General features: G+C 46.1%; 1 protein-coding gene across 8 annotated transcripts in view; it reads left to right on the forward strand.

Annotated features, from left to right (window-relative positions):
- ECT2 (epithelial cell transforming 2) overlaps positions 1-16,498 on the forward strand; it is a 270,409-nt gene that overhangs the window by 15,022 nt on the left and 238,889 nt on the right. For 6 of the 8 annotated variants that reach the window (XR_011031390.1, XR_011031388.1, XR_011031389.1 and 3 more), the window contains one exon: positions 8,918-9,061. Coding sequence is in view for 5 of the 8 variants with exons in the window: in XM_068281039.1 (XP_068137140.1) it covers positions 8,935-9,061 (127 nt within the window). In the remaining 3 variants the exon portion in view is untranslated. Of the gene's footprint in view, positions 1-5,746; positions 5,828-8,917; positions 9,062-16,498 lie in introns of all 8 variants that reach the window. The other 2 variants (XM_068281041.1, XM_068281040.1) reach the window with 1 other exon arrangement.

Here is a 16,498-nt window from a genome sequence, read left to right on the forward strand (position 1 = left end):
CTAGGGTTATACAGGTGGCAGCCATTAGCAATTCCTCCTTTGCCGGACACCACCTACTCCACCAGTCTGCCGGATTCTGTCCCAGCAATATGAAAGGAAGGGAGGGGTTCCTCCATTAAATGTAAAATATTTTACATTTGTCATCATCATGCAGCTGAAAAAAGGCTGCTATTTATTATTATAATTTAGAAAATAGATTGTATTTCTGAAATCTTGTATTTTTAATTTGGGTCCACTTTGATTTGAGGCAGAAAACAGCTCAACTTAGTCAGGTGTTTACATTTTTGGACCTCCATGACTTAACTTTGGTTCTCTTACATTTGTCTCAGTGGATTTCAGATGCAGGGATCACAAAGACTGAGCAAATCAAACACAAATCCGTTGATACATGGAGGTGCTCTTGTGCAGCATCACATTCTAACATTTGTGTATCGGCCTAGGGTTTGCCTCTCATAACACCCTTTGATGGGGGTGAAGTTTTAATTCCCCTTCACTTGTGATTTCTCCAAAGTGGCCTTCTCATTATGTCTCCAAAGTAGCTTTCTCCACACCCTCAATCCAAAGCATCAATTTTTTTCTATGCATTATCTTTTCCCCACAATCCTTCAGGGCAAGGTGAGACGTCGCCCCTCCCAGACGCAGGAACAGACAGCACTTCCCCTATAAAAGAATCAAATGGTTAGTCCACCCTCAGTGCTGTTTGTTCCTGCGTCCAGGCAGGTCGGCATCTCCCCTTGGGATTGAGCCTGTGTGCTGGGCTGCAGGTGTCATTTCCTAGGGTGGCGGAGACGACGGTACTGAGGTCGTCTCGCCTTCGCCTCACACTGGGCTGTGTCTGTGAGGTTGCCTACCTTTCTCAGCCGAATGTGGTGGAGCAAGAGTGGAAGGCACGGCTTTCCTTTCCGCCTACGGAGGAGTCGGAGCGGGAGAGGACCGGACGCTGGTGAGTCACGTGTGTGTTGGATGCGGAGGTAGATTCGCATGAGGCTGGTGGATGCGTAGTTTCCGGCGGGTATGCCGGAGACTGCCTCTTGAGCCTGTTGGTCCGGGTCTTCTGTCACTTCCGGTTCCGGCTCCAGTTCCGCCTTGCGTGACGTCCGTGGGCGGAAGTGTTTAAAGGAAAGAGCGCGTGCAGGCTGGTGGCGGCGTTTTTTTGTTACTCTGCAGTGGACAGACTGCAGTCCTTGGGCAGGATATCGTTGCATGATGTCTGCCTCAGATAAGACTGAGGGTAATCCAGCCGCCCAGAAGGTGAGGCAGAGGGTCTCTTTCTGGGGATTGCATGCATATTTATTGGGCTATCTATCTTATACTGCTTTGTATGTTATTGCAGGCTAAAACAACTGAAGCAGTGAGGCCTCCTCCTACTTATAAGAGATGCCCTGTATGTAATGTGAAATTGCCATTGCCCTATGCCAAAACTTTATGTCAGCAATGTACAGAAAAGATTTTGGGGGAACAAGGTGGGCCTTCGGTCCAAGAGACCTTGCAAGCTTTTAGAGAAGAGATAAATTCCTCATTAGCTTCATTTAAATCCTCTTTATCTGTAGCTGCAGCTTCTACATCTCAGAGTACTGTATCTGTGACTCCAACGATTGAGGGGGAAGGTCAGGAGCAGTTGGATGTGAATGAAAGTTCAGCTGATTCAGATACAAAAGAGGTAGAAATTGATACGCCTTCCCGGTTCAGGTTTCGGGTGGAAGATACCGAAGCTCTGATCGCGGCGATTAATGAAACACTGGAATTAAACAATGAGGCAGCGGTTTCTTTATCCCTTCATGACCAATTATATAAAGGTATGGAGGAAAAGAAAGGTCTCACTTTTCCGGTGCATAATGCTATCAAACAGACAATTCTGAAAGAGTGGAAGGATCCAGAAAAGAGGCTGTTTATTTCCAAAGCATTGAAACGCAGATTTCCTTTTACGGGTGAGGATTCGGCTTTATGGGACAAATGTCCAAAGTTGGACTCTCCTTTTTCGCAGGTGTCGAAACAGGGTGATTTGGCATTTGAGGATCTAGGGGATCTTAAAGATCCGGCAGACAAAAAGATTGATGCCTACCTTAAAAGAACATGGGAAGCGAATGCGGCTACCTTTAGACCAGCTATAGCTTCAACATGTGTGGCTAGAACATTGGAGCTGTGGATTAACCAGCTCAAGGCAAATATTTTAGCAGGGGCTTCAGTAGAGCAGCTGATGGAATCAATTACGATTCTGAATAAGGCGGCAAATTATCTGGCGGATGCTTCCGCAGAGACTATTAGATTTACGGCCAGGTCTACTGCCCTGGTAAATGTTTCTCGGAGAGCTTTGTGGCTCAAGACTTGGGATGGTAATTTAGCATCCAAAAATAGATTATGTGGAGTCCCCTTCTCAGGAGATCTGTTATTTGGGCCAGATTTAGATCTAGCGTTGGAAAGAACTTCTAATAAGAAGAAGACATTTCCAAAGAAACAAAGTGTCTAATAGAAAATATTTTCGCAAGCCAGCGGCAAACCAAAAAGAGTCATACAAAGATCAAAAAGGGAATAAAAGGTGGTTTAGTGATAAATCCAGAAGAGGAGGATTCAGATCGAAGCCATCAGAGGGGCAGTCAAAACCACAATGACTTGTGTCAGGCGGTCGGGGGAAGACTAAAATATTTTTGCCACACTTGGTCAAAGTGGGTGAAAAGTCCATTTATTCGGCAAACAATCAGATTTGGTTACCAAATCGAGTTTGCTTCACCCCCTCCCTCAAGGTTTGTGATCTCAAGACCGCCAAAAGACTCAAGTTTAGTTCCAGAAATGTTGAACATTATAGAGAACATGTTAAAGCAAAATGTAATTGGCAGGGTTCCAAAGAAGGAACAAAGAGAAGGGTTTTATTCAACGATTTTTCTGGTGAAAAAGCAATCAGGGAAATATCGTTTGATTCTAAATTTAAAGAAACTGAACCCGTTTATCAGGAAGAAGAAGTTCCGGATGGAATCAATATTCACCATAAGGGAACTATTATTTCCGGAAGCATTCATGGTCTCATTAGACCTCAGGGATGCTTATTGGCATGTGCCAATTCACAAACGATCCCAAAAATTCTTAAGGTTTGCCCTTCAGGTAAATGGAATACTGATGCAGTTTCAATTCCTATGCCTCCCGTTTGGGATCACTTCCGCACCAAGAATGTTCACAAAAATTCTGGGGGAAGCTTTGATTCCTTTAAGAGAAAGGTCGATCATGGTAATTCCTTATCTAGACGACCTTTTGATAATGGGCAATTCAGTGGCAGAATTAAAGAATCACCTGCAGGCAGTTTCAGATCATCTGCAGTCATTAGGGTGGATAATAAATCAAGAAAAATCATGCCTACTACCAAACCAAAGAATGTTGTTTTTGGGCATTTCAATAGATGCGCTGGATCAAAAGTTCTATCTTCCAAAGGAAAAAGGGGAAAAATTAAAAAATGCACTTCTGACCCTTCAAAAAGAATGGCAACCTTCATTAAGAATGATTTCACAGGTGTTGGGAATAATGTCATCAACAATGGTGGCTGTACCATGGGCATTGTCGCATCTCAGGAAGCTTCAAAATTTCCTGTTGGAAAATTGGGATGGACAACCTCGGAGTCTGGACTTCAGGGTGTCCATTCCAACACTAGTGAAGTCATCACTGCAGTGGTGGTTGGAGGACTCCAATCTACTGAAAGGCAATCTGTGGAAATATCCAACAGAGAAGATTCTAACCACGGACGCAAGTTCGTGGGGATGGGGGGCTCATGTGGACCATGCAGCATTTCAGGGCAGATGGTCAAGGCAGGAGTCCCAGAGCTCTTCGAATTGGAGAGAGTTGAAAGCTGTGGGTTTGGCACTGACTCAGGCAAAAGAGATAATATTCAAGACACATGTATTAGTGCAGTCAGACAATGTTACGACAGTAGCATTCATAAACAAACAGGGAGGCACGAGGTCCCGGTTATTACAGGAAGCTGCGGCAGAGATTTTATTCTGGGCAGAAGAGAATGTGTTGTCCTTGAGAGCGGTTCATCTCAGGGGCACTTTGAATTTAGATGCGGACAAGTTGAGCAGAAACAAAATTCTAGCCTCAGAATGGTCACTGAACAAACAAGTCTTTCTGCTGATCACGGAAAGATGGGGTGTTCCGTCAGTAGACCTGCTAGCATCTCAAGAGAATGCGCAGACACAAAGCTATTTCTCGTTGAATCCAATGGACAAAAATGCATTAGGGATAAATGCGTTCAATTACCAGTGGGACTTTCCGTTGATTTATGTTTTTCCTCCCCTGAACATGATCCCGGCAGTACTGGGGAAATGGAGGAAGGACCGAAGGAAAATGATTCTGATAGCTCCTGTGTGGCCAAGAAGATCTTGGTTTGCGGTAATGAAAAGGTTCACAGTGGGACAACCGTGGTTACTGCCGCTCAGACCAGATTTATTGGTCCAAGGAGATCTTTGGCATCCACATCCAGATCGACTGAATCTGGCGGTTTGGATCCTGAACTGACTTGGTTAAAGAGCATGGGGGTGTCAGATAAAGCAGCCTCAACGTTGATTGGAAGTCGCAAGGAGGTAACAAGGAAAATGTATTTAAAGTATTGGAAAGTTTTCCATGTCTGGCTGAAGAAGTCTAAGTTTGATAGCATGTCTATCCCGGCAATTCTGGATTTTCTCCAGGAAGGTTGGGAAAAGAACGTGTCGGTCAGTACTCTCAGAGTACAAATGGCAGCGCTTACCGCGTTCTCTGGTGTGCCTATTTCTACCTCTCCTTTAATTGTAAGATTTATGAAAGCAGTTTCAAGAAAACTTCCCGTTTTCAAACCATACGTGTCTCCTTGGGATCTGTCTGTGGTTCTGCAGGGTCTAGTCAAGGCTCCTTTTGAACCACTAAGAGATTGTACGCTTAAAGTTCTTACTTATAAGGTAGTTTTCTTAATAGCAATTACTACGGCGAGGCGAGTTAGTGAGATTCAGTCCCTGTCAATTAAGAGTCCTTACTTTCAAGATTTTCAGGACAGGTTGGTACTTCAGACAGATCCAAAATTCTGTCCTAAGGTGATGTCAAAATTTCACAGGTCCCAGGATATTGTGTTACCAACCTTTTGTGTGAATCCGAGGAATGAAAAAGAACAGAGTTTCCATTACTTAGATGTTAGAAGATGTGTATTAGAATATCTGGCCAGAACGGCAGATATCAGAAAGTCAGATGCATTATTCATTTTACATACAGGTAAAAATTCAGGCCAGGCAGCTTCTAAATCGACTATAGCTAATTGGATTAAATTAGCAATTATTGAGGCTTATAAGGTTATGAATGTTGATCCGCCAGCTTCCTTTAAGGCACATTCGACTAGGGCTATGGCGGCTTCATGGGCAAATAGAGCAGGTGCATCTCCTGAACAGATTTGCAAGGCGGCAACATGGTCAACGTTCTCTACGTTCATTCGCCACTACCGGATTGACGCATTATCTGCTCATGACCAAGCGTTTGGAAGAAAAATTCTTCAAGCGGTGGTCCCACCCTAAGGTTATATTACTTGTTTATCGTCTCACCTTGCCCTGAAGGATTGTGGGGAAAAAGCAGAGTTAGTACCTGCTAACGATGTTTTCAACAATCCTTCAGGGCAACGATCCCACCCGGGTGTTGTTGTCTTGTCAGATAGTAGCACTGATTGTGGGTTAGTGGATTGTTCACCTGTCGGGTACTTGTCTAAACGCACTGAGGGTGGACTAACCATTTGATTCTTTTATAGGGGAAGTGCTGTCTGTTCCTGCGTCTGGGAGGGGCGACGTCTCACCTTGCCCTGAAGGATTGTTGAAAACATCGTTAGCAGGTACTAACTCTGCTTTTTTTTATAGATCAACTTTCACAGCCCTATGTTCCTGGTAGGAAGACCATAGCTGTTAACTCCCCTGATCTTTGTTGGTAAGGTGACATCTCTATCCTTTAGTATCTTGTCCAAATTTGCCACCGCTTTGCTCTCAAGTAACAAGCGTCTCTTAAAGGATACCCGAGGTGACATGTGACATGAGATAGACGTGTATGTACAGTGCCTAGCACACAGATAACTATGCTGTGTTCCTTTTTTTCTTTTTCTGCCTGAAAGGTAAATATCAGGTATGTAAGTGCCAGTTCCTGTCTGAGTCAGGACTAGGTCAGACTACAGTGTGACCCTCGCTGATTAGAAATTACAACTATAAAACACTTTCCTAGCAGAAAATGGCTTCTGAGAGCAGGGAGGAGATAAAAAGGGTCAATAGTTAATAGATTTTAGCTCTGGTATACTTCAATGAATGTGTCATTGAGCAAAAACAATAAAACGGTAAACTTAAAGAGAACCCGAGGTGGGGTTCTAAGAATATCTGCACACAGAGGCTGGGTCTGCCTATACTGCCCAGCCTCTGTTGCTATCTCAATTCCCCCTCCCCCTAAGTTCCCCCTGCGCTCTGCTGTCCCTCATAAATCACAGCTGCGCGGTCGACACGCAGCGGGCTGTGTTTACCTATATAGTGTCACTCTCGCCGCCTCCTGCATAGCTCCGGTCCCCGCCAGTGTCCCTTCCCTCCAATCAGCGGGGAGGGAATGGACGCAGCCGAGGATCAGAGCTATGCAGGAGGCGGGGGGAGCGGCGAGAGTGACACTACCTAGGTAAACACAGCCCGCTGTGACGCTGCGTGTCGACAGCGCGGCTGTGATTTATTGGGGACAGCAAAGCGCAGGGGGAACTTGGGGGGGATTGAGATAGCAACAGAGGCTGAGCAGTATAGGCAGACCTAGCCTCTGTGTGCAGATATCATTCTTAGAACCCCAACCTCAGGTTCTATTTAAAGGGATTCTGTGGAGGGGGGGGGGGGGGGGGTTCTTTTCAAAATGGGACACTTGCCCTGGGCTCCTACCATCCCCTGCAGCGGTCATGTGCCCTTGCCATCCTCTGCGATCTGCTGTTCCCTGCCGCAGTCACTGATCAATTCGTCTAACCAGACGAATACAACTTCGGCCACGGATGTCCTTGCTCTCGTTTCCGGGAGCTTATTGCGCCTGTGCCGTAAGCTGTGGGCGGCGCACAGCCGCAGTTCTAGTCAGAAGAATAATTGACCGGTGACGGCGGTGGGAAACGGTGGATCATAGAGGACGGTGAGGGCACATGACAGCTGCAGGGGGCTGGTAGAAGCCCAGGGTAATGTTCCAAACCCCCCCCCCCCCCCCCATAACCCACAGCATTCAAAGGGTTACACACAGGACTTCAAAGTTCAGTGCAGAGAAATCTGGACGCATCCGAAGTGTAGATAATGTTATGTTGTGTTTACTCAAGGGGAACCTAAACTGAGAAGGATATGGATTTTTCCTTTTTAAAATACCAGTTGCCTGCCTCTCCTGCTGATCCTGTGTCTCTAATACTTTTAGCCACAGCCCCTCAACAAGCATGCAGATCAGGTGCTCTGACTGAAGTCAGACTGGATTAGCTGCATGCTTGTTTCAGGTGTGAGATCCAGATACTACTGCAGCAGGACTGCCAGGCAACTGGTATTGTTTAAAAGGAAACATCCATATCCCTATCAGTTAAGGTTCCCTTTAATTGTATCAAGTGAGGATGTGACACATTCTGACTGTGCAGAAGCTCCTGGACACAGTCACTCAAAGCATTTCTGCCATCAATACATAATGAATAAAACCAGTTATGAATAAAATGCAAAGTCAGCTATCAAAGCAAAAAAACTGTACTTTTGGGAACTTGTAATTTCTAAATGAATAATACTTATGCATAAATGGAAATATAACCATATGGCATATACAAAGTAGGAAAACCTGTTTTTATTGAATATTATGTCAGGGTTTTATACCGCTTTAAGTCATCTTTAGAATGATGGATACAATTGTTTGTTTCATTAGTTTTTCACCTCTGGTGTCCTTTTTAATCTCAAGGCAGCAGTCACCATCTGCAGAGATCGTCAATCCCAGGAAGATGAAATCTGATACTTCTAATTTTTCTCCATCTATTTGTAGATTGTTCATTGGAGCAGATGACATGACTTTAGTTTTCTTGTTAAGCAGTAGACCAGCTTTGGCACTTTCTTGTGTGACATGCAGGCTTAGGCTCTTCAATTCTTCCTCAGTTTCAGCTATCACAGTGGGGCCATTGGCAAATGTTAGATTAATATTCTTCCCAGCTATTTTAATTCCAGCATGTGACTCATCTAAACCAGCTTTTCACATTACTTATTTAGCATATCTGTTGAATAAGGAGACAATATGCAAACTTGTTGCACTCCTTTGCCAATTCTGAACCAGTCAGTTATTCCATACTCTAAGGGCCCGTTTCCATTTGCGGATGGTAGCCGATGCGGGTACGCATCACTTCTGCTTCCATCCATGTCACTTCGGCACCTCCCGATGCGGAAGTGTATTGAAGGAGATGGCGGGCGGATGCGGCGCTGAGAGAATGAAGATTCTCAGATCGCTCTGCACCACCGCTCCACACACAATGCATGCAATGGAAACTGTTCCATTGCCGTGCATTGGAATTGGGCTACCTGTGGTGCGATGCGGCTATGTAGCCGCATCGCACCGATTCTAGTGGAAACGGGCCCTTATTGTTGCTTCTTGGTTTGCATATAGATTTGTCAAAAAGTCAACTGATGGTCTGGTATCCCTATTTCCAAGAGAATCTGCCACCGTCTATCGTGTTCTACACAGTCAAAAGCTTTTAAATGATCAACAAAGCAAAAGTAGACATTCTTCTGGAATTCCCTTGCTTTTATTTGGGATCCTCAGCCACAAAAATTCTAGCCGGGTGAATAGATAATTATTTGGTCTTAGTTCACATTAGATGAAAGTTCTGTACTTGTGCGAAAATTAGGAAACGTGCTTTTCACTTTTCTTTCCTGTTCTGTAACTAAGTGTTTTTATGTTTATTTTTCCATAGACCGGTGATATAGAATCATGAATGATAACAGCATATTGGGCCCTGCCGGGGGCAGGAGTCTCCTGGCTGATTCATCTGTGTTTGACTCCAAAATAACAGAGACTTCAAAAGAAAACATTTTTACTATTCCTGCCGATGTAGATGGTAAAGTATATGAATTTCACTGTGTTTTTTAGCGCCCTTTCACATTATGTTCGTTGTATCGCAGATAAATGCAATAATGAGGCTATTACATTGATTGCTGTGCGGAGCAGGCTGTTCCGATGCAGTAACACACCTCGTGCAGTGCAGACTTGTCACGCCGCAGGCCATTAGAGCGTGCAGGAAATCACCTCCTGCGAGCGTTCTGTGATGCGATAGAGTCCTTAGGCCCGGTTCACATTAGCATTTTTACCCAAACTAATCCGGTGAGCAGATCCAGTCTCCGCTTTACTAGATCCAGATGGCTCTGTGCACACTGCCAAATGGAAAGTGAAAATGGATCTGATCAACTATCGATCGGATCAATTTTCACTCAGTTTGCAGTTAAATGCATACCTAATGCTCTTTTGAAGCCAGCGGTAGAGGTTTCCGTCTTCTGAGTCATGTGACTACGCAACGCGTCATGTAATTAGTCACATGACGGAAGCCTCTACCGCCGGCTTCAAAAGAGCATTAGGTATGTATTTTACCCCCACCCGCCTGGCTGCTGCACCCTCCCGCCGCTCAGGTTTGCGCCCCACAGTACCCCCCCCCCCCCCCCCCAAACCCCTGTGGAACGGTCCGTTTCTTTACTAGCGTGAAGAAACTGTCCATTGCCCCAATTCTGCAGAATTTTTTTGTCCGGTTCCGTTCCGCTGGGCAGAACGGTCCAGAAAATTAGGGCCTGCAGCATTTTTAGTTACGGATATGTTCTGTTCCCCGGAACAACGGACACATGTGAACGGTCCAATAGGTTAACATTGGATCCTTTCACATCCGTTCAGTTTGTACAGTATACGTTCCGCAAAAAAACACTGTAATCCAAACTTAAGTGTTGAAAATGCCTGCAGCCAGTAATTCAGGTTACTTGCATAAGCAATGCCTGTTCTATGTTAAAGGGGCACTACAGCGAAAAACTGTAAAATTTAAAATATGTGCAAACCTATACAAAGAAGTACATTTTTTTTTTTTCCAGAGTAAAATGAGCCATAAATTACTTTTATCCTATGTTGCTGTCACAGTAAGTAGTAGAAATCTGACAGAAGTGACAGGTTTTGGACTAGTTCATCTCTTTATAGGGGATTCTCAGGGATATATTTATTTTCAAAAGCACTCAGGGCCCTTTCACACTAGAGGACGTTTTAACGCCACGGCCATAGTTGGCGTTTTCCAAGGTAAAATGAAAGTCCATAGACTTTCATTTTACCTTTCACACTTAACGCTGCATTGTGGAGCGTTGCGTTTTGAAGCTCCCAGGAGCTTTTTTTAGGGCTGACTGCGGCGTTTCTCATTACAATTGATAGTAATGAGTCGGCGTTAAAACTAGTGATGCCGCGAACCTCTGATTTTCGGTTCGCGAACCCTGTTCGCGAACTTCCGCGGAAGGTTCGGTTTGCAGAAAACCGAACCGCAATAGACTTCAATGGGGAGGCGAACTTTGAAAAATAGAAAAAATTATGCTGGCCACAAAAGTGATGGAAACATGTTTCAAGGGGTCTAACACCTGGAGTGGGGCATGGCGGAGTGGGATACACGTCAAAAGTCCCGGGGAAAAATCTGAATTTTACGCAAAACAGCATTTTAAGGGCAGAAATCACATTGAATGCTAAATTGCAGGCCTAAAGTGCTTTAAAACATCATGCATGTGTATACATCATTTAGGGAGTGTAATTAGAGTACTGCTTCACACTGACACACCAAACTCACTTTGTAACGCACTGCAAACAGCTGTTTGCGTAGTGACGACCGTACTGGACTAGTGCACAACATGGCCGTGGCAGTTTTCCAGGACCTATGGTCGCCGGGCTGTGGTAGCTCAATGATAGAACAGTGACTGTCCAGCTGATCAAATTTGGTCTGACCACAATGAAGCAACGACCTTATTATCTTTGGCGTGTCACCCCCACCCGAGACACTCATATAGCCGGCGGTCATTGCTTCATTGTGATATGCAAGCCCCTTCACCGCGGCAAGGTAATGATCACGAAGGAGGATGGGCACATGTACATTCCTTTTGTTTTGTTGTTGCAGCCGCCCGCAGTGCAGCCAGAAAAATTTAGGCAGGCATGTACACGCACCAAAAAAATTAGTATAGCGGCTGCTGCTAGCAGCGGCCTTAAAAATTCAGGAATCCGCCTAGAGTCCTGGACCCTGTAGGTGGTGGCAGAGAAGGCAGTCAAGCGGCCTGCAGGCAGAGATGCTGTGTGTGGGGACTGACTTAGTCTTCGGTCGTGCAGTAGCCCTCCGAGGTCCATGCCTCATTCATTTTGATAAAAGTCAGGTACTGAACACTGTCGAGACTTAGGCGACTTCTCTTCTCAGTGACAATGCCTCCAGCTGCACTGAAGGTCCTTTCTGACAGGACGCTTGCGGCAGGGCAAGAGAAAAGTTTGATGGCAAATTGGGACAGCTCTGGCCACAGGTCAAGCCTGCGCAACCAATAGTTCAAGGGTTCATCGTCGCTGCTCGCAGTGTCTACAGCCACACTCAAGGCCAGGTAGTCGGCTACCTGCCGGTCCAGGCGTTGGTGGAGGGTGGATCCGGAAGGGCTATGGCGAGGCGTTGGACTAAAGAATGTCCGCATGTCTGACATCACCCTGAGATCGCTGGAGTGTCCTGTACTTGCCTGCGTGGACTTGGGAGGAGGAGGGTTACTGCCAGTGGTTCCTTGATTGCGTTGTGCTGTCACATCACCCTTAAACACATTGTAAAGCATCATTGCCAGCTTGTTGTGCAAGTGCTGCATCCTTTCCGACTTCTGTTGAGTTGGTAACAGGTCCGCCACTTTGTGCCTCTACCGAGGGTCTAGTAGCGTGGCCACCCAGTACAGGTCATTCCTCTTGAGTTTTTTTGATATGGGGGTCCCTCAACAGGCTGGACAACATGAGAGGCCATCTGCACAAAGCTGGATGCAGACGTACTCTCCATCTCCTCTTGCTCTTCCTCAGTGACGGCACACAACTCTTCTTTCCCCCCCCCCCCAGCCACGAACAATACCATGGGAACGTGGAGCAGCAGAAGCCTGCTGTGACGGCTGCTGCGGTTGTTCTTCCGCCGCCTCTTCCTCCTCCACAGAAACGCCTCATCATCAGTCTGACTCCTGCTTCAGGACGTCCTCTAAGCCTGGGTACTTTGACACACATCTTTGCACGACCAGATTCAGCACATGTGCCCTGCAGGGTACATGTCAGCTTTCCCAAATTCAACGCGGAAATGAGATTGCTGCCGCTGTCGCACACCACGTTGCCGATCTCCAGCTGGTGCGCGGTCAGCCATTGCTCCACCTGTTAAGAGCAACCAGGAGAGCTGCTCCAGTGTGACTCTCCGCTTTGAGGCAAGACATGTCTAAGATGGCATGACACCGTCGTACCTGGCATGCAGCATAGGCCCTGGGGTGCGGGGGCTGTGTAGCTGGAGAGGAGATTGCGGCACCAGCCGAGGAGGACGACGACAGCGAAGAGGATGTAGCATGCGGAGAGGAGGTGGCAAGAGGCCTGCCTGCAAGCCGTGGAGGTGTCACAAGTTGGTCCGCTGCGCAGCCACGTACTCCCTGCTTGCTGCCATCGGTCACCAGGTTGACCCAATGGGCTGTGTACGTCATGTAGCGGCCCTGCCCGTGCTTGGCAGACCAGGCATCCGTGGTCAGGTGGACCTTTGACCCAACGCTCTTCGCAATAGATGACACCACTTGCCCCTCAACTGCACGGTACAGTTTGGGTATGGCCTTTTGTGAAAAAAAAATTTCGGCCTGGTATCTTCCACTGCGGTGTCCCAATGGCCACATTTACGGAAAGCCTCTGGCTCCACCAGCTTGTATGGTAATAGCTGGCGAACTAATAGTTCCGCCAAGCCAGCTGTCAGACGCCGGGCAAGAGGGTGACTGGCAGACATTTGCTTCTTACGCTCAAATACTTCCTTCACGGACACCTGGCTACTGCTGTGGGCAGAGGAGAAGGAACTGCTCAAGGGCATAGTCGGTGTGGAGGAGGGTGGCTGTGAAGGTGCAAGGGAGAAAGCGGCTGAAGAAGATGATGCACCTGAAGGAGGAAGAGGAGGAGGAGGGTGGCTTGTCTTTTGGGTGCTGCTTTTCCTCAGGTGTTCTTGCCATAGATGTTTGTGCCTTTTCTCTACTATGTGCCTTTGTAAGGCACTTGTCCCTACGTGAGAGTTGGCCTTTCCACGGCTCAATTTTTGCTGGCAGAGACAACAGATGGCTTTGCTCCGATCTGAGACACACATGTTAAAAAATTTCCAAACCGCTGAGCCCCCCTGGGGTTATGGCACTACAGTGGCATCAGCAGCTGACGTTGAAGGGCATGTTGGCTGGCTGTCCATAGCTGGCGATACATGGCGCCGGACACTGCCCCCAGCTGTTTCTGAGGACGAGCTCCCTCTGCTTCTTTCATGGAGTCGTATCCTCCTACGCCTCTCTGACTCCCCCTCTGAACTGTCCCCCTGGTCATCTCCTCTATTGGGAACATGCGTCGCATCCGTATAATCGTCGTCATAATCCTCCTGCCCAGCTTCGCTTTCCTCAGACACCTCCACAACTGCATCAACATCAGGTGGATCATCATCCCCCTCCTCACACGTTACGTCCATACTATCGCCACCTAACTCAGACGTATGAGGTGGTGTACCTGCACCTTCATCTTGTTGCAGTAGAGGCTGTGAATCAGTGATTTCACCACCACCAAATAACTCCTGTGAAGTGTCAAATGCAGTGGATGTGGTGCTTGTACTAGCGGTGGTGGCTGCGGGAGATGAGTTGTTCTGTGTTAAATAGTCAAGCACGTCCTGACAATCTTGGGAAGTGATGGCACGTGCCTTCTTCTGAGCACTGTACTTTGGGCCAGGGCCGCACGAAATCACTGCAACACCACCTTGCACAGACCTGCCAGGTGGCCTTCCTCTGGGTCGGCCTCTACCTCTTCCTCTACCTATTTTGTCCATCTCGGGGGGGGGGGGGAGGGGATGCTAGGTATATGCAGTGAGCTGGGTTCACTGAACAGTAAAGGTAGTTATATGCAGTGAGTTGGGTTCATTGAACAGTAAAGGTAGTTATATGCAGTGAGCTGGGTTCACTCAACACAAAGGTAGGTATATGCAGTGATGAGGTGGGTTAACTAAACACAACAGGTACTGGGTATATGCAGCACTGGGTAGTACAATGTGCAGCTCCCTGTCACACACACAGGTAGTCACTGAATGTGCTGGGCTGCAGGCAGTGGTGCACACAGTATGAATTAGCAAGGCTGTGTATGCAACAAAAGTGTCAGTTTGACACACAGAAATTTTTTTTTCAAAGAAGAGTATTAGCTCTGAAATGAGCTGTTGAGGGGTGCTATTAAAGCAATAATAATCAGCAAGGAGCAAGCTAAGAAGCCAAGAGCCTAACTAATCTTTCCCTAGGAGAACAATTCTGCAGCAGCTCTCCCTAGTCTGTCTAATAGCAGGCAGACGAGTGAGTGTAATGGCCGGCGAGCCTGCCTTATATAAGGGGAGGGGGGGTGGGGCTCCAGGGCTGAGTGTAGCCTGATTGGCTACAATGTGCCTGCTGACTGTGATGCAGAGGGTTAAAGTTGACCCTCATAGTGCATTATGGGGCGAATCGAACTTCTGCAAAACCACGGAAGTTCGCCTGGAACCGTTCGCTGGCGAACCGTTCGCTACATCTCTAGTTAAAACGCCTTCAAAACACAGCGTTTTAGTCTTTTACCGCTGCCTGTAGTGTGAAAGAGCCCTTAGTGAATGGTTTAGGGAGCAAGGAAGCTGGCCAGCATTATTTTTAGAGACTATCTTTATCAAGAATAAAAGCCTTGCCGAGCATCCCCAATGAAGACATGGACTAGTCCAAAAACTGTTACTTCTGTCAGATTTCTACTGCCTACTGTAAGTGACAGCATTATAGGAGAAAAGTAATTTATGGCTCCTTTTACTCTGGAAAAAACGTACTTCTTATTTGTATATGTTTGCGCACATTTTAAAATTTACAGTTTTTTTGCTGTAGTGCCCCTTTAATTGACCAAGTAGCTAAGCATGAGAGCCCCATAGCTTAAACCATTAGAAAGGAATCAATAATGGCAGCACATTTTGTTTGGTTGGTTTCTTTTTAATGGTCTCAGAATTTGGAGGCCAGATTTTTCTATATCTTTGAACCAGATTGCTTGTGTTTTACTGTTTTTTTTTATAATATGAATTTATACCTCGGAAATTACTTTTTGGTTGTGACTTTATTGCAAAAACAATCCTGCATCAGGTGAGTAATGTTTGGTTTACATAAACTGACAATATGAACTTCTGACACACTGTTATGTTGTAGGTCCAACAAAAGCAGGGTCACTGAGGTCACGGAAAAGGTTTCAGCAGCGCAGTAAGCATAATCCTGCTCGCATGTGGAATGATTAGCACTTTGATTAATACTGCGGAAGAAGCAGTCATAATGAAATACAGTTACTATAATCGCATTGATCAACGTGCCATTGTGACTAGCTGATTTTATGACTTAAATGTATAAGATCTTCCTTGATTCTTTTTCATTCCTCCATACTGCACAACCTGTTTGAATGTGACAGGTTGTTTTTTTAAAGGGGGGGGGGGGGGGTGTTGTCCCATAAAGATATTTTAATTGGATAAAAAGGTTGGTGTATATGGATCTTTGACTTCAGGATGATGTCACAGTTTGACGTTTATTTGTTCAGTTTGTCTTTAGGTTGACCTCACTTAACTAGTGTAATGGTTAAGGGCTCTGCCTCTGATGTAGGAGTCCTGGGTTCAAATCCTGGCTCTTCCTACTCAGTAAGCCAGCACCTATTCAGTAAGGAGTTCATTGGGCAAGACTCCCTAACACTGCTTCTGCCTACTGAGTGCGCTCTTGTGGCTGCCTTGCAAGCGCTTTGAGTCCGACAGGAGAAAGGCGCTATACAAAAAAGGAATTATTATTATTATCATCATTATTATTATTATTATTATTATTATTATTAACATTTGCTAAAATACCTGGGACATGAACTGATGTAAAACTGAAAGCGATCCGAGGTCACGGTTCAGTGAACGCAAGCCTCAATTTCCCTACAACTGTTAATCCATTGCTGTGTGGATATTGGCATGTTGAAGTACATATTTGCTGCTTACTTAGCTGTGAAGATTCTGGGTTGGCCTCGTTAATTACAGTTCATCCTGCTGTAGAGACTGAATTCTAGTCAAGTGGCCTTCATTACTGCCAGATCACTAGCACCATTGATGATCCACTCACATTTTTCTCATGACTTACAAGTTATGGGATTGATGCAACAGGTTGTAGCATGTGGGATTGCTACATCAGGTTTTTCTATTCCCTAACCCCTCCCACCCCCGTACGTTCGTCCGTCATAGAACCTTCTGTTTTACTGCTTGAGCAAG

Source organism: Hyperolius riggenbachi, chromosome 4 (assembly GCF_040937935.1).
Source record: "Hyperolius riggenbachi isolate aHypRig1 chromosome 4, aHypRig1.pri, whole genome shotgun sequence".
NCBI classification, from domain to species: Eukaryota; Metazoa; Chordata; class Amphibia; order Anura; family Hyperoliidae; genus Hyperolius; species Hyperolius riggenbachi.